The 18,296-nt window shown below is 37.6% G+C and overlaps 1 protein-coding gene across 4 annotated transcripts; it reads left to right on the forward strand.

Annotated features, from left to right (window-relative positions):
• Window positions 1-16: 16 nt before the first annotated feature.
• Window positions 17-17,658, forward strand: LOC122822442 (mitochondrial Rho GTPase 1-A). 4 transcript variants are annotated; one of them, XR_006369147.1, is made up of 21 exons: window positions 17-434; window positions 3,243-3,301; window positions 3,436-3,517; window positions 3,855-3,898; window positions 3,975-4,028; window positions 4,405-4,457; window positions 4,736-4,844; window positions 5,792-5,893; window positions 6,580-6,678; window positions 6,824-6,932; window positions 7,034-7,154; window positions 7,570-7,654; window positions 7,782-7,927; window positions 8,067-8,167; window positions 8,412-8,542; window positions 9,231-9,314; window positions 9,435-9,557; window positions 9,635-9,837; window positions 11,907-11,997; window positions 13,494-15,560; window positions 16,765-16,972. XR_006369147.1 is itself a non-coding variant. In XM_044101109.1 (20 exons), exons 1-20 carry the CDS (start codon window positions 398-400, stop codon window positions 16,880-16,882), a joined length of 1,983 nt encoding a protein of 660 aa, XP_043957044.1. In that variant the 5' UTR covers window positions 17-397; the 3' UTR covers window positions 16,883-17,658. The 4 variants fall into 4 exon arrangements, 2 of the variants coding, with proteins under 2 accessions (XP_043957044.1, XP_043957043.1); XR_006369148.1 differs by having other exon boundaries at window positions 18-434; window positions 11,907-11,993; XM_044101109.1 differs by lacking the exons at window positions 11,907-11,997; window positions 13,494-15,560 and adding an exon at window positions 11,527-11,649 and having other exon boundaries at window positions 16,765-17,658.
• Window positions 17,659-18,296: the final 638 nt, after the last annotated feature.

Genomic DNA, 18,296 nt, shown 5'->3' on the forward strand with positions numbered 1-18,296 from the left:
TTGGGAGTTTTGTCCCACATGGCTCACTGTAGCAGCCCGGTGTTGGAGGTCGGGCATGCTCCTGAAACGTCCACTGCGAACTGATCCACTGGCCCCGAAATGAGCGCGATTAAGATGAAAATACACACAAGCAAGACACAGAAACGTTTTTAAATCGTATTTTCGCTCAGCTGTTAACCTGCGATTTGACGCAAACCGTGGTGGAACCGCAGAAGAGCTTTGGGAAGTGGCCGTCCGTTTTGTCCTACAAAGGCGGCGGGTGTTTGACAGCGGGAGGGCCCGACGTTAGGAAACCGCTGAGGCTGGAGGAGGAGGAGGCAGGAGAAGAAGGAAGAAGGCTCTGAAGACTCAATGAAACATTAAGGAGTCATTTTTGCTGAGGGAAGCGAGCTGAATCATGAGGAAGGACGTGAGGATACTCCTTGTTGGGGAGCGTAAGTATAGGGATGTAGTCGGTAAATATGGCAGACTGATAAAATGAGCTAGAGGTTACTGCTAACTGAGAGAGGTTCTGAAATCCAACCGGTTAGCATGGATTCTTTTAATAACATACGAGTTTATGATGTATGAAGGGATCATTGCCTATTTTTCCATTTTAGGTGAGGTTACTAGCCTTTTAATTGTTTACTGATTATTGTATATTTAGAAACGGACTCCTCTATAGTCACCATATATCTTTAATTAGTTAAATTTTTACTCATTTTCACCATTTTACCCAGATTTCTGACTCTTTTGAGGCCTATACAAATAAACACAAATATTTAAACCATTTTGTTTGTCTACCTTTTAGTCAAAACATGTTGGCAACATTTTCTAATGTAACAATAATTCTATTTGAAGAAGCACTTGTGTCTTAAAAATTAAGATTAGCTGAAAAGCACTTCAAAGAGCAAAATTATGGGATGGTTTGTGTCCCATAATTAAAAAAGAAATCAGTAAAAAAAAAAAGCCCCAATTTCCATTTTAAACATAGCATCCACCATGCAAATCCTGAATTTTCAACTTTTTTAATGGTTAAAATAAATGTTATTTAACTTCAAGCTGTCATTTTATTCATTCATAATACGGTACTATGTTAATGTCACCACTAAAAACAGCCACAGAAAATGTTCTGCCTTGAAGCAAAAAGGCATTCGTCTTGTTGTAGTTCTATTAAACATAGAGTTTAAAAATGTTTAATTTAGAAATGTAGAGTTTCGTGCTATTAAAGCCACGTATCAAATCAGTTTCTTTTTGGTTTATGGATGCTTGAAAATATTAGGAAAGACTATTTTGGTTGTTTTAAGAATCTATAGCTCATCTTCAGCTACAGCTCTGTCATAGTAAATGCTCAGCAAAATGCACAATGAATACAGTTCTGGGGATATTTTCGTTACAAAGATGCACCAATTAAATATTTTCTTCCTGATTCTGAATTAGGGTTTCCTTTGAGGTCTGACCTGCTGATTACAGCCGATTTAGATCAAAAATAGATTGAACCTATTTGTGCATCAGAATGTATAGTTCCAACTTTTACCTAATTTTTGTTGAACTGAAATAAGTGGATAAAAGTAGATGCTGTTGGTTAATGCTACTGTAGACCAGTATGATGGAAGTTGCTTGTTTGGTGCATTTGAGGGATGTAAAAATAAATCTCAACATTATTCAGTGTTTGACCAGACGACCACAGAGCCGAGCTGTTAAAGGGGAAATGATCAGATTTCTATTTTAAACGCAATTTTATTATTTTGTTTACTTCTTGGAAATAAATAATATCTGATTGGCACATAAATTAGCTGCACATTTGTTTAAATTTTTTTCGATTATCAAAAATGCCATTAGTAAAATACATTTACTAAAAATGTAGTTTTCATATTACTTGTTAGGCTTTAACTGAAACCCATTACTTGAAGATATTAACATGTTTAACATGGATTACTTATGTATATATTCAGTTTACAAAAATATCATTCACATTTCCTTTACTTTGCCAAACTGTGCTCTAATTGGCTCAAGTTATTCTGGATAAATAACAGTTTATTCAGAATCCCAGCTCTTCCTCCCCAAACTTTGCAGGTATTGAATCACGTCCTGCTAACCTTTCCTTCTCCTGGTTTGTTTGTGCTCCTGAAACGTTGTCAAAACTATTTATATTTCATCGCTCCCTTTGGCGAGTAGGACTGTTATTGAGAGCAGAGCGGCCAAACGCTACGTGACAACAGAAGTGGAGTTGCTCAGCTGTCTGAGAGGCAGATAGTCGTAAAATATAATCATACAGATCCATTTTTTAAAAAGCTTTTTGCAACTTTTCACTTGCTTTGTTGATTTAACTGGATTACAAATATTTTTTTGTAGGTGAATGTGGTTTTGTATATTTTCTTAGTTTTAGCATTGATAATTGTTAAAAATGGATGAGATAAAAAAACAACAACTTTATTTTCTCCAAAAACTCAATTTTTACAACAAACATTTGCATAGATTCTAAATAATTATTTTCCTCATTAATATCATTGGGAAATATTTTTTTAAAATATTTTAATTGATATGTATTTCTATGTATGCATATATATGTTATGCATGTGTTGAAATTCTAACTAATTTTAGGGCTGCAGAATATTTTGGGGAAAAGTCAATATGATTTGTGAATGTTGCAATGTAGACCTGACTGTGATAAACAAACCAATATATACCTGAAAAGAGTTAATGTTTTCGGACCTCTTTTATAGAAAGAGCCGGGAGGATGATTAATCTCTATTGTTTATGGAAAAATATAAAATTAATTGTTTTCAATGTTCAATATTATTTTATTGAAAATGCTGTTTTGTCAAAGAAAAATACCCTCTTAAATGTTTTCTGTTTCATAAAACAACAAATATAACTAAATATTTTACTGTCGCAAAGAGCCTGAATGCTTGGGATTTAAAAAACAAGCTAAAATTTCTTTCAGTTTAAGGAGTTATTTGAAATATTAATATTACAGCCAGTCGTATTTACTCAATGATCTTCTTATCCTTGATGTTTCTCCAGATTTACATGTCAGACTTTAATGTTTTGGGAACTTTTTGTTGAGCGCAGAGTAATGAAGCTTTTTAAAGCAATCGTTTGAGAAGACCTGCAACTCTTTTCAATATTTAATGATGCAGACAGTATTTCTCTTAATGTAGTAAAACTGTATTTCTTGTTGCTGCACCCATCATCTAATCATGCCAGTATAAATGTCAGAGTGCTCTTAATAGTTTTATTGTTTTTCTTTTATCCTGCAGCCAAGGTGGGGAAGACGTCACTGATCATGTCTCTGGTTAGTGAGGAGTTTCCTGATGAGGTACGTATCAACGAATGGCGTGTAACATGTCAGATTTTAACTGACTGTTTATTACACATATATTTGTGCTTTATACACTTGTTGAAGTGAAAAAATGACGTCAGCCTGGATTGTAACGGTGGTCTGTCTGTCAGGTTCCTCTCAGAGCTGAAGAGATCACCATCCCAGCTGATGTGACCCCAGAGAGGGTTCCCACACACATCGTGGATTACTCTGGTAACTCTGTCTCTACACACACACACACACACACACACACACACACACATGTCCTCTCAGAAAACCTGTAGAAATGTCACAATTAACAAACCTATCAGTTTTAAACCACTTTAGCCTTTCTGTTCTTGTTCATACTTTAAATTTATTTTAATACACGTCTACCAGGCCAGAATTTGTTACTTATTATAAAGGCTCAAGCTTTAATCAATAAGTTACCTATTTATGTGTCACCGTTATAAGATTTTCTCCAAATAAAGCATCCAACAGAAAACTATTAAAATTCAGGAGGTATGGAAACAAATGTCATTGATTAATTTTTTTTTTAAATCATGTTTAGAAGCAGAGCAGACTGATGAGCAGCTGTATCAAGAAATATCCAAAGTAGGTCTGATTTCATTCTCACTGTCGTTAGTTTATCTCATGCGTCTCAAGCTGGTGTTTCTGTTTCTCTTTGCAGGCAAACGTGATCTGCATAGTTTATTCAGTTAACAACAAGAAGTCCATCGAAAAGGTGAAAATAATTTCCCTCCACAATAAGCACAGTTACAACTACAATGTGTTTATAAACTGAATTTAATACCCTAAATATCAGACCTGATCAAGGCATACTTCCTGCTCCGTCTGGAAAAACTAATTTTGATTCTGATCTTAATACTTTACAGATCTGGACATTAAAAAAGATTTTTCTGTGTTATTTACTTTCCCAGTTTGCAGCTTCTACACTTGAACCCTGATGAATGTAGAAATATAAAAAAAAAAGTCAGGTTTTGTACCGAGATCTCAATATTAGCCGAAAAGGTTTCAAAACTTTGGTAACTTGCCTCTGGGACTGCAGTAAATCGGATCGGATCATTTGCAGAATGTAATTCTGTATCTTCCTCCTAAAGGTGACGAGCCACTGGATTCCTCTTATAAACGACCGCACAGATAAAGACAGCAGGTGAGGAAACGCTACAGTAACAATCGTTCTTTCATAGTTAATCCTTCAAATACTTTTTCAGTTAATTTAGTTACAGAAATCATTTCAAAGTGTTGATTTTTTTGTGGTTTATGAGAAATATTTAGATTTAAAAAAAGCCACTCTTTATTAAAGTGATACTAGCAAAGATTTTTGTCTTTACAGACAAAAATCTTTGATTAAAAAAATGTTGGTGATGCTGATTGGTTTTATGTTGACCAGCTTTATTATTTCTGTAATAATAACTGGCTGTATTTCAGGGTACCACTGATTCTCGTGGGGAACAAGTCGGACCTGGTGGAGCACAGCAGCATGGAGACCATCCTGCCCATCATGAATCAGTACCAGGATATTGAGACCTGTGTAGAGGTAAAAAACTGATTCAGCCTCTTATTGCCGTTGCTAGACCAGACTCTGACTCCGTTTTCATCCTGGCCGAGTCATTAATGGGTTTATGTTACCGAGTCCCTCGCTCAGACCCCCCTGACGTGGCTGGCAGCATTCTGAGTTAGAGGCTTGGCTGCATTGCTGCTTTTATTCAGATTTCTACCATGCCACACATTCGAGCGCAGTTTTTCCATCTTCAGACAGATCGGTTACAAGGTTAGAGGAGCTCAGCCAGGAGGACGTGAGAGACGGCGCATACACTGTTGGCACAGGTTTAGACTGTCACACCTTCCGTACTAAATAGTGTGAAGCAGTGTTTTACTGCGGCCTCAGAGAGGACAGGGGTTACGATACACAACATGGAGACTTGGTATGATGCTGGTGGTTTGATAACTCTGAGTAAAAGTACCAGAGTTTACAGTATTTACACAAAAATCTCATAATGTTTCCACAGATGCTCTGGGTTAGCGTCTGATCATCACAGAAAACTCCCGTAACGCTGACTCATGTGGAAACAATATAAGATTTTTGAAAATGTAACTGGTTAAAGCCTTTGTTTGATTTTAACAATTATTTAAAATCCCCACCCCAAAAAATTAGGCTCAGTTTGCTACATTTTTGTGAGGATTTGCAAAAACAATTTTAAACATTGATAGATGTTAAAAAGTGTGAACAAAAGGTGAAAGCCTAAATTTGAAAGAGATTCAAATTTGGAAAACTCTAAAGTCAACAGGAAGTACTGACTTTGGAGAAAGAAGTCCCTTTGTGTGCAGAGTAAGGTATCCTTATGAGAATAATGCATTAGTATTTTTGCATGTGTATTTATCTCCATCATTGAATCCCTGCTAAACCTTTTTTCTGTGCAGATTTCTAATTTGACATTTCAGGATATTTTTTTTGAGCTTCTTTGAACTTTTTTTTTTCCTCAGTGTTCTGCCAAAAACCTGAAGAACATCTCTGAGCTTTTCTACTACGCCCAGAAGGCTGTTCTCCACCCGACAGGACCTCTGTACTGCCCAGAGGAGAAGGAGGTGAGGCTTATTAGAACATTTTGAACTCTGAAAACTCAGGGGGAACATTTGTACTTGTAGGTGTTTGGTGTGTGTGCAGCTCAGGTATTTCTGGGCTGTTTTTCCTGCAGGCATTTTGACAGGCTAAACTTGTTGCATCTGTGTGATTGCTATCAGTAACTCCGGCGCACTTCCTGCTGAGGTGTAGCTACATGTTAGTTTAGATAGCTCACATTTATAAAAGTGTAAATAGTTAGAGATCAGTGCTACTCAGCCAGTCATCCTCTGTCTTCTGATAGTTCTCTAATGCATGAGTGTCTAGAAATCAAAGTTGATTTCGCAAGTATTTGTCTAAAATGATGTGAGAGATTTGACCTTTAATAAACTTGTTGGAAAAGGAAATAGTTCCTGTTTGTGAAATATTTGCTGCAGTATATCAGCTCAGAGAAAAGAATAATCATCTAAGAATTAGGAAGACATTGTAACATTGAGTTTATTTTAGAAATGCTGCTTTTAGGATTTTGATGCTGAAGGTCTGTCCAGTTGATTCCAGTTTTACACTATTCTGATTTATCTTTAATAGCTTTAGGTTCAATCCTGCATATAAAAATGAAAAGTGAAAACTAATGAGTATTTTTTTTCTCTCTCTCTAATGTCACCTTTAGCACATCCCGTTATTTTTATATAAAATTTTCTGTGTGTTGCAGTTGAAACCTTCCTGCATTAAGGCTTTAACTCGGATATTTAAAATCTCCGACCTGGACAACGACGGGGTCCTGAACGACAACGAACTCAACTTCTTCCAGGTAATTCCTTAATTATGCGTTTGATTGTCAGATCGGTTGCTACAGAAATTAATCTAAATTGATGAAAACCTTATTTAAAGAGGCATATTTAGGTATGAACAAGTCTGAGAAAAAACTCTCAATGTCTTGTTGCTCATGTTTACAGAGAACCTGTTTCAATACGCCTTTGGCACCTCAAGCCTTAGAAGATGTGAAGAACGTGGTGAGGAGGAACATGACCGACGGAGTCAGCGATAACGGACTCACCCTCAAAGGTCAGACTTTGTGTCTCTTTGGTTTCCTTCACCTCTCTGCCAGGAAAGTCAGGTTTTGACCGGATCCTGGATCCCGTTCTCTCATTGGCTGGTCGTTGCAGGCTTCCTCTTCCTGCACACTCTGTTCATCCAGCGAGGTCGACACGAAACCACGTGGACGGTGCTGAGGAGGTTCGGATACGACGACGACCTGGAGCTCACGCAGGAATATCTGTTCCCTCTGTAAGCATTTACTCAAGACTCAGTTCTGTTTAAAACTAAAAATTATAAACCTGCAATACAACACACCAGAATTCAATGTTTAGTTTTGTCTCCAAATTGGATTTTGATAGAAAACATGGAGGAGTCCAGGAGGCAAAACAGGCCAGTTTATTCACTGAAAACAGTATTACCCTTCTCTATATTTAAGAGTGCAATAAAATAAAACACCTCAATGATTCAATCTGACTCTTAAAATGTTTTGATATTACCTCATGACCATGAAAACCTGCCAGCGGTCATATATTTCCTGGTCATGTGTGGTTGCTGGTGTTACCTTATGTAACCCAAACTGACCCAGAGTCCATCTCTGTTTAGACGGGGCTGCTGGAAACTCATCAGGTCAGCTGCTGAACTAATGTTTGTGCCTCTATTTCAGGATAAAAGTCCCTCCAGACTGCACCACTGAGCTAAACCACAACGCTTACCTCTTCCTGCAGAGTGTCTTTGACAAACACGACAAAGTGAGTGGTCATGCACATCAGAGCAGTTTAGTTAGTTTGTGCCTGTTTAGTTCAAGATACGCTCCTAATTCTAACGCAGCAAATTTTCTGCCAAAACCAAAAGTTTAAGCTGTTTGTCTTAATGCAGGACAGAGACTGTGCGCTTTCCCCAGAGGAAGTGAAGGACCTGTTCAAAGTGTTTCCCTACATGCCCTGGGGTCCAGATGTCAACAACACGGTGTCCACCAATGATGAGGGATGGATCACATACCAGGGATACCTCTCCCAGTGGACGTGAGTGGCTTTCTATTAATACATGCATACAGGCGCTCTCTCCCACCAACTTTGATTAACCCAAATACCTTCGACACAAGGTCACACACCAGAGCTTCAGAGCATCCAAGTCCTGATTTCTCTTTGTTTTTCCTGGCAGGTTAACAACATATCTGGACGTCCAGAGGAGTTTGGAGTATTTAGGTTACCTTGGCTACTCCATCATCTATGAGCAGGAGTCCCAAGCTGCTGCTATTACTGGTAATGGATCATATTGTCTCTAATGTTAAATGTTTTTTTAGGTAAGCTGCAGTTGAACAACAAGTAAACAGGGATTTTAACTAAACAACTTGTTAAAATTGTTTAGTTAACAATTATCCATTTAATCTAAATGCTTTTGTCTTTGTAAAAGTGTCTAAAAGTTGTTAAACATATGGAATGGTATAATTATTATATTTATTTATTTATTTGTTGTTCTTATTTTGTGTATCAATTTCTTTCTTAGTGACGCGTAACAAGCGCATAGATCTGCAGAAGAAACAAACTCAGCGAAGCGTCTTCCGGTGCAACGTGTTGGGGTCGCGCGGCAGCGGGAAAAGTGGCTTCCTGCAAGCCTTCCTCGGCAGAAACCTGCAGGTCAGTCAGAGCAACTATGACAACGTTTTAGAAAATACATCCCATATTGTTTATTTCAGACATATCACCTAATTTACTGAAAAATATGGATATGTGTAGAATGCTGCAAGTTACAATAAATGTAAATAATTGCGAAATGTTTGGTTTATAGAAAGAAACTAATAACTAATTATCTTAGTAGATTTTGTTGATTTATATACAAATTATCTATGATTTGCTACACAATTTGATTTTAAAATCAAATTTAATTTCATTCATTAGTATTTTGACTTACCAACTGTAATACGCTCATTCAAAAACCTAAGCAATGCATTTTCACAATGTTTTTTTTAACGATTGACAAATTTTGAAGAACGTACATTTAGTGTAGGATTAGCTTGTTCGTATTTACAAGTCTAATACTTGCAGATTTATAACAAAGCTAATTTATTTTAATCCAGATGTCAAATAAACTGTTAAACAGTTTATACATCACTTCTCATTCTCCAAAATGGCAAAGACAAGAGAACATCCCATTCAAATGAGCCAGAGATTTGTTGGTGTTTACAAAATGGCTAAAATGCAAAAGAAAAAAAATAAATTCCACTTTAAACTGGCTCACATCTACTTCTGTCAGTAAATAGTTCAAAATTAATTTATTTAAACTCAAAGCAAAAATGGATAATATTGACTGCATTGTCCACCACAGAGACAGATGAGGATCAGAGAAGAACACAAGTCCTTCTATGCCATCAGCACCACCTATGTTTACGGTCAGGAGAAGTACCTGTTGGTAAGAACCTTTTATTCTGAGAAGAAGCTCTCCGGATTACAGCTAAATAATCGCTTTGTATTCCAACTTCAGTTCGGGGCTGACAGTTAATCCCTCCGTCTCTTGTCCGCTCTCCGCCAGCTGCACGAGGTGATGCCAGATTTCGACATCCTGTCCGAGCCCGACCTGTCCTGCGACGTGGTCTGCCTTGTGTACGACGTCAATGACCCTCAGTCCTTCGAGTACTGTGCTAACGTCTACAAGGTGCAGCTCCAGATGGTTAGATTGATACAATTCTGTATCAGCATTAGAGCAAAACGTTTGATTATTTCTTCCTGCAGGAATGCTTCATGGACAGCAAGACGCCCTGCGTCGTGGTCGCTGCCAAGTCCGACCTGCACGAGGTTCGGCAGCAGTACAGCCAGTCGCCGCTCGACTTCTGCCGCAAGCACAAGCTCCACCCACCGCAGTCGTTCACGTGCAACACGGCCGAAGCGCCCAGTAAGGACCTCTACACCAGACTCACCACCATGGCCATGTACCCGTGAGTATCAAAACACAACCAAACCTTTCACTCCTCATCTAAACTGTCCTGCTTTTTCCTGGAAGAATAGCTGACCATAAGAGATCAAACACCATCCATTTTATTATGTAACTTCTACGTGAAGTTGTTCAAGTTTCCACTTTTTCACATTCCCACCCTACATCCCAGGAAAGTATCTTTAACTCTTTGTCTCTAATAAACTAGAGCTGAACAGTTTCATTCAGTCATGAAAGTCCTTCTAAGCCTGATTGGTGTCTTACAAACTCAAAGCTCTTTGATCAGATTAGTATTCAGATTGGATTATGAAGCACTTAAAGGGATGTGCTTGTTTAATCTCATTGTATCAGTTTTTAGAGCCCCATTCTTTAAATACTGAAATCACACAATCTGCTTAGTGCGAGTAGTTTAAATAAAACTCATGGCAGATGGGCTTCTGGGCCCACTGAGGCTTGGTGATGTTGGGGCAAAATCTGCTTTAACCATTAGATTATCAGGGAAACCATCTTGTGTTTATCCTATTGATCCTCTGCAGGCTGACTGTCCCCCTGCTTCACTTCTCAATAAATAGGATTTAGTCGTTCATTTTAAGTTTTTGGTTTACAACCAGCAGATTTTTGTAGAGAATTGTTTTCCCATTATTAGAATTTTTGCCAAATATATGAATTTGATGTGATCAAAGTGATAAACGTCTGGCTGGACGTGGACTTATATTTGTCCTGCCACAACACACTAAGCAGCATTTAGCATTGATTTATGTTTGATGAATCTGTTTAAAACATTTTCCGTTTTTTCCTCACTGAAGGAATTGACACAAATTAGATTTCAGATTTTTTTTTTCCCTAAAAGATTTTATGCAAATTTGTTCTGCTAAAATAAAAAAATTATTTATTTTAAGGTATTTTTGGTCAAGTTTATCAGGGGTGCTTATGATACTTTTATTCCACTGAGAATATTTTTACTTTTCTTTAGTTGGTCATCAATTTCTCCGTAGCGACTTCTGTTAAATAAATCTCTAATGATTTAAGTTGAGCTGAGCCGCAGCTTTGTCTTATGTATTTGTCAGTGTTTATGTAAAGATGCTCCATTAACCTTTTGTGCTTCAGCTTTGTGTCCTGCAGTGTTTCACCAAGTGATTGACGTAAAAACGCCGGTATCCTGCATGAAAAACATTAACAGAAGCTGTAAAAGAAAAAGTATAATAATAATAATAATAATAATGTTGTTTTATATATTACTGCTTAGCTGCAGCACAACTACGAACATCATTTTAAGCCTGATGTTAGAGGAAAACACTTTGGACTTCAGGAGGAAGTCCAAAGTGAAACCAAAATGAAAATATTTTGGTAGCATTTCCGTGCCACACGGTTCATTTTTTGTTGTTTTCTCAACTTGTGTGTAATCTGAGTTACCAGTTAGGAAAATATGTAGAAAAAAAACATTCTTTGAATTTTTTTTCCCTTGTTTTTCTGGTCCTCATAAAAACTTCACTCTTTAGTTAAGTGTTCATTACCAATTTACTTTGGATTAAAGTAGCAAACAGAAAAAGCCATGAACTGATCCAATCTTGTAGTTGAACAAATTGTTTTCCACGTTTGCCGATTGCTCCGTCTTCATTGTTTTGTATGCTGTTTGCTGTGTGCTGTGTTGCTCTCGTAGTGAACACACACATCTCTCTGTGTCTGTCCGCAGCCACGCCCGCCTCCTCTGCATGTGCTCCTGCAACAGGTGCACTTATTGCCTGTGTCAAAACCTCCTCAAGTTGGAGCTGCTGCGCAGCATTAAGGCGCAACTCCGCAGGGTCGTTTACAACAGGTTCATACACAGACGAAGCCGTAGTGTTTTACCGTAGACTCCCCTGCTCTTCCTCTCCAGACTCAGTAACACTCGTAGCTCCTCTGTTCTCCCTCAGTTTTTGGCAGCAGTCAAGATTTCCTCTGCATTTCCACTGCAGGAACTAAAAACCGTCTCATTAGCTGCAGAACAGGAATCAATGCACCTGTATGTGTCGGATCATTTTAAATGAGACATCCTCGTTCATTTGGTGTTGGATGTCTTGGTTTCTGCTGCAGCTCCAGCCGGCCGGGCCTCTCTCTGTTCAGTCTGGCACATGGAGCTGTGGCCAGCCTGTGCCGGCTAACGCCCAGGCTGGTAGCCAGGGAGGTACCGTGTGTCTGCGTGGAAGTGGCGTGTTGCATGCTGCATGACTGCAGCGCTAGCTAAACGGACAGGAAAGCATTTTTGTTTTCAGAGGCATTTTTATTAATATGAGGATTGAGTTATTAAAGTTTGTGAAGTAAATACAATGTTTGCACATTTTTAAGCCAAATAATTATACGTTTGTCCCAAGGCTTGACAATATAATCTCCCAATTTCTTCTTACCAGATCTAGTTTCCAATTTTAAGCATTTTTTTCCCCTCATTTCTTTTCTAATAAAAAGAAATTACAATTGGCAGAAAATATTTTCAAAATTGGCTTTTATTGCAATCATCCCTCTTTAAGTTGTATGTTGGATTTTTAGGTCCTGACTGCGAGAGGTTTTATTTAATTTCAAGTATATAGTCATAACATTAGTAGACTAAACAATTTTACCAGAAAAAATATCTTACAAATAATGAGAAAATAGTTCCTTCTTCAAAATATTCAGTTGTTTGCATGATTGTTTCAAAGTCTGGCTACAGATAATTTGATGATGATGTTTTAAAAGTATTTAAAAAGTATTTCTGTAAATTACCTGCATGCACTTTTGTGCTATTATGAGAAAATAGCACTTTTTGAATTTCTCATAAACTTACTACTTTATTCTTTTAATATTATGATTTTATTCTTGCAATTTAAAAAAAAATATATATATATCTTAACCTGGTGCTACTATCCCAGCATTGAGTTGACCTGAATTCAAAGTCCAAATAAATAAAAGCTGTAAAACTCGATTGTCAAACAACATGGCCGCCCTGGGCGTTCTGACATCATTCTGAACTATGGAATTCCATGAAGTGTATTTGTGGAAAAAAAAAAGATTTACCAAAAATTAAATGTTCAAAAACCTAAAATATTGATCAAATTGAATTTATCACCAAGCTGTATTGTGGACTTAATATCACTTCTGATGCATTTTAAAGATACATAAAACAAAATAAAGCTTCTTATAGCCTTTTCTAGCTTGTGTGAATGGTCAGATCAGTGAGCCGTTTGATGCCTGAGTTCCTGCAGTGGATTTACAGACTTTAAAATCTGACTTATTTATATACAAAATGAGAGAAACACAGCCGTTCTTCTGTGTTTGTGTTTCATTCGCTCTGAAAACGTCATTCTGTTCAGCATGTTTAATTTCTCACTGAACTCAAAAATCCAAAATGCTTGTTTCCAGCTGCTCGTCTGATAAGATTCGATGTTTTCAGTCTCATTTTGTCTTTTATTAACGCTGAAGTGTTTTAACACACAGTGGACCATAATATTTCTGCTTTGTATTTGAATTTGAATTGAACATAACCAGGTTGCATCTGTGTGTTAACGCCTGATAAATTTGATTAACAGGCTTTTTGAAATCAGAATGTGTGTTTTTATGTTTTTGATTGATTAAATTGCACCGATCACTTTCATTTCATCCTGTTTTTCTTTTCCCCCCCACGCCTGTTAATGTCTTTCCTCTCTGTAGGTGTTCATATCCTTGTTTCTGGCTGCCGCTTTTCCTCTTCCTCTTGCATCTCTTAACCTTTTTTTAGCTGACTTACTTGTTCTCTAGCTTTTAAATTAAACCCATGTTGGTGCTTAGCGAAATGCTGCCATCTACTGGTGCATGAGAGGTTTTGTCTCTGTCTCTATAATAACCGGAGCTCAGTGTTTTGAATCTGGTGGGAGTTTAACCAGAGTGAGGGGAGTTGTCTGGTGTGGGAATGTTTCTGATAAATTTGATCCCGAATGTAACCGGACCGTGCCACGTTTCATTCAGTGCTAACCTTTTATTGTTTTGATTCCTTTTTCTTCTTCTCGGTTATTAAAGTACCATGTAGCTGTAGATCATCACAGAACGACTTCAGGAAATGCTTAGGATTCATTAAAGTTTCACACCAGGACAGCCAGAGTGTTCAAAAAGATGAATCTGATAATTGATGAAAGAATCATAACATCTTCAGGCAATAATAATAATAGGTTTATCAGGGGACAGTATTACTTTCCAGGCTGGCTATTTTTGGTGTGAACTGCGTTTATTTGCTGTGTTTGTGGAGCTTTTTGTGTTTGAATTCTAAAGAGCTGTGGAGCTGGGTGAAACTGGTTTTTATTTCAATCATTATTCTTTTTTGTTCTATCGTTTTATAAGATTCAAAGGGAACTTTTCTGTCACTACTTCTAATTCATTGATTTGATCAAATTCAGCAACCTTTAACAGTGTAAAGCTTGAAGATTTTAGATTTATACACATTTAAAAAAAAAAAAATTTATGTTTACTTCTGAATCCACTGTCAGTTATTGTAGAAATTAACTTTTTTTAAATGCAACATTAAATTATAGTTTAATGCAATCATACAATTATATTATAGGATGCATTAAGATTCTTCCATTGTTTTGAATTTGGAAGGAATTCAGTGATGAACTTTTAACAAAAGTGCTTTGCAATTAATACAATTTTTCTATTGTCATTGCAAATGAAATCAACCAATTAACATTTAATATAGAACATAGCTATGTGTTCATAACTAAAATGTTAAACATGAGAGTATCAGTATAAGGGCTCAAAGGGATTCACTGGGCGAAAAGTCTAATTATGATTTGTTTAAAATATATATTTTTTGAAGAATCTTGGTCATTTTGAGGTTCACTGATGTTTGATATTAGTTTCCTTTTTTTATTAGTGATAATAAACTAGAGGTCATAATTAGGATTTCCCCTCCACTCCCTGAGAGTTTTAGGATCTCGATCACCTAAATCTCTACTGGGGTGATCATTGAATGCCGACTTACTGGCCACTTTATTAAGTACACCTTGCTGCTACCAGGATGGACAGTTTTTTTTTTCTGTGGAAAAGACTCAACAAGGTTTCTGGAACATTCCTTGTTTGCGATTGTATAGCTGGTTGAGGTTTTGTCGTTGCTGTTTCTACCAATCGCTCCTATAGTACTACATAGCAGTGAGATCTATTGATTAATCACTTCAAACAACAACAAGCCACTTTCTGACCCCTGACTTGAAATGTTTGCATTTAGTCTCTTAAATCTTTGTTTTTCCACGTTTTGATGTGGAGGAACAAAAGTCGTCCTTGCCACATCCTGATGCCAAAACCCACTAAGTCTCTGCTTTCTGACTGGCAGCCAAATCGGTGTATCTAATAAAGTTGCTCAAACAGTCTTGTGATTATTAAACTTCATGCACTGATATTGATATTCCTGTATCATGGAGGTTAAAATTAAACAAACCACCTGGGATTTAATATGAATGTTAATGCCGTTTGTAAAATCCTAATTATAAAACAGTAACAGATGCACCACTAATCTATAGTTGCAGCCCCGGTGTGTATAATTCTGCAGTATCTCCCAGCTTCACTTGCTGTGTGGCGTTGTGACTGTGTTTGTGGGAACGCTGCTGGGCTGGGTGGAAGTAGCTCTGAGCTTCCTGCTGTCAGGGGGGGATTTCAGGCTGGTGCTGCAGGTTAGACGGTCATCTCCAACATGGAGGAGAGCCCGCTTATATGAAGGCCTCCGCTTGAGCAGCCAGCTTCTCCACAAAGGTAAAGAGAGAAACCACACCGACCGAGAGTTTCACAATCAGCAGCCGGTCTTATTCTCATCTCAACCATCGTTGGAGTTTCTGGCCAGAACGGTTACTATTGAAAGGGTTTTAGTCTGGTTTCTCTTTTTATGCTTACAAGAACATCAGTCGTGGTGTGTTTCGTTTCACATCTTTAAAAAGAAGAAGAACTGGCTTTGGTTTTCTTATGTTTCTAACTGGCTTTTTGCTCCTTTATTGCTTTCTGTTTAGTTCGCAGCTCATTATTGCCTTTATTTGGTTAGCAAATGTTAAACAGCTCTGGAGGAAGCAAAGGAGATTATAAGACGTGATTTTATAGCAATAGAGTCTCCACTCTTTTTCCAAGTTGAGAAATGTTCAGGTTTAAAGGATTAGATTTTTTTAAAGTAATGTTCTTCAAAAGCCTGTCCAAACCAGCTTAGAGTGAATACTGATTGATTATAAGAACGATTCTATATAATCAATCAGGTATCAAATGTCCAGAAACAAAAGAATTAAAAGCGGACATGGTGTTAGACCGGTGGTACAGCCGTCAGTGAACAATTAGCATCATTATAACCCAGAAATCAACTAAAATACTCATTAGTTATTGTTTTTAATTTAATTATACATGTGAGATGTATTTATAGTGTTTTAATTACATTTCTTTATTCTGGTTTTGATAGATAAACAAAAATATTGAGAACATGCCAGTTGAATTATTTTTCTCTGGTAGCTGGCATTATATAAACAAAGCTTGTATCTCACTGTATATTCAAAACAAAGTTTGGTAGCTGTCCAGATCAGACATTAAGGAAGGGCAAATACTTTACTGTATATTGTTTTTTTATTTCATCTGTTCATTTCCCCCTCCTGTGATTCCTCCAGGGCTGCCGTAGAAATTAGATAATAAAATTTTGTTGTTAGATTTGCTGCTTTTCTGACACCCACCTGTTTCTCTCCCGCTGTTTCTCCTCATTGTTCGACCCGGTACCTTTAAACCAAATGTCAAAACAAAGCCCAGGTTCCTGTTTCAGGCTCATTTTTATCCTTCGTGGTTCAGATTCAGGAAGTTCCCCTTCAGCTTTGCTTTGCCATTTGGCAACTCGGAGAAAGCCCATCACTTCACTGTTGGTCCTGGTTCACGCTGCTTCCTGTTTGGGTTGTGACCCGCCCTCACCTCCTCTGCGTCTGTCCTCTCTCAGGCACATGGCCCAGGCGGACCTGAAGAACTCCACCTTCTGGCTGAGGGCCAGCCTGGGTGCCACCGTGTTCGCAGTGTTGGGCTTCGCCATGTACAAAGTGCTTCTAAAACACCGGTGATGGCGCGGCAGGAGACGGCGGCTACTTTCCACTTTTTGTTCCTTTCTACCTGAGAGACTAAAATATATAAAAAAAAAAAAAGAAAAAAGACTGAACAAACCAAACAGGCTCATCGTCTCGAACCCACCTTTCCCCTTTTCTGTCCAAGCAGCACGAGCGAGAAACAAACTTTTATACGATTGTGGTTTATCTGTATGTAGTTGGCAAAGAGACACTATTTCTAAATGCATTGGTTCTGTGGTCTTTTGGCCTAACCTGTTAGTAAAAGCTGATTTATGTCAGATAATCTGGTCCTGTTTTAATCCTCAGGCTTTCATCTAGTTCGACATGTGAGGCAGCCAACATGAAACTCTGCAAAGGGACTTGAATCTGTTTGTATTAAAGTATATGCAGTATGTTATGTATTTATGTAAGACTGTAGGAGCTGTAGAGGAGCGCCACAAGCCAAACGCAGCATCAGCAGGAGCAAAGCAGCATTTAACACCAACATCATGCACTTGTTTCATTTGTGCGTTAATTTATTAACCCATTGTTTGGAGTGCACCACATGAAACAGATTGCTCATGTATTTTTGTATTTAGTATTATTGCTCAACGTTTCTGACTGCTTTTATTTTTCTGGTTTTCAAATAAAGCTTTGACCTTCTTTTTCTTTCTATTTCGGCACCACAAGCAAACGACTCTACGAAGACCTCACCTTCCTAAAACTAGAAACGTGTTCACCGCCCACTGCATCTTCTTCTGCAGCATTTACAATAAAGACTTCGATATTCTGTACTAGCTTTGTGTTTGTGTGTCGATAAGTGGAACCACAGCTGCATTTGGAGTACTTTGTTGTTTACTTTGTTGTTGACAAGATCAGAAAATAATCGTTACGTTTCTTATTTTTTTTACTCTCACAACTTGTGAGTTTTAATTTTTTTGATCTACTAGTTTTTTTACTCTTGACAGTTTTGGCTTCCATAGCAACAAGTTTGGAAATCAATCATCTAAAGTTACATTTTCAACTGCAATGCACTTAACATCGCAAGGCTCCATATCTTAGCTCTTACGCCACTTCAGACCCAAAATAAAAATAAAAACTGACTCCAGAGGGCCCTGGAGTCGGGATGTGATTGCAGCAGGTTATGTGACAAGCAGGATGTTGGGTTGACCTTTGACCTTCTAAACACCTAAAACCTGTTGATTTCTGCATGTTACGTTTACATCAAGCATTGAGAAAGTATTTTAAATGTGTAAATGAATAGCTTTGTGTGTTTTCCAGTTGTTTTGCCTTTGATTGTTGATTGTTCTATAAACTAAAACTGGAACTTTTCGGCCAACAGATCAGTGTTGTGTTTGGAGAAAGATAGAAAAAGGATAAAGAATTTGACTTGCTTTGCTTCCTCTGGCATTGACAACCTTCTCAAGACCGA

This window comes from Gambusia affinis, linkage group LG19 (genome assembly GCF_019740435.1).
Source record: "Gambusia affinis linkage group LG19, SWU_Gaff_1.0, whole genome shotgun sequence".
In the NCBI taxonomy this organism is placed as follows: Eukaryota; Metazoa; Chordata; class Actinopteri; order Cyprinodontiformes; family Poeciliidae; genus Gambusia; species Gambusia affinis.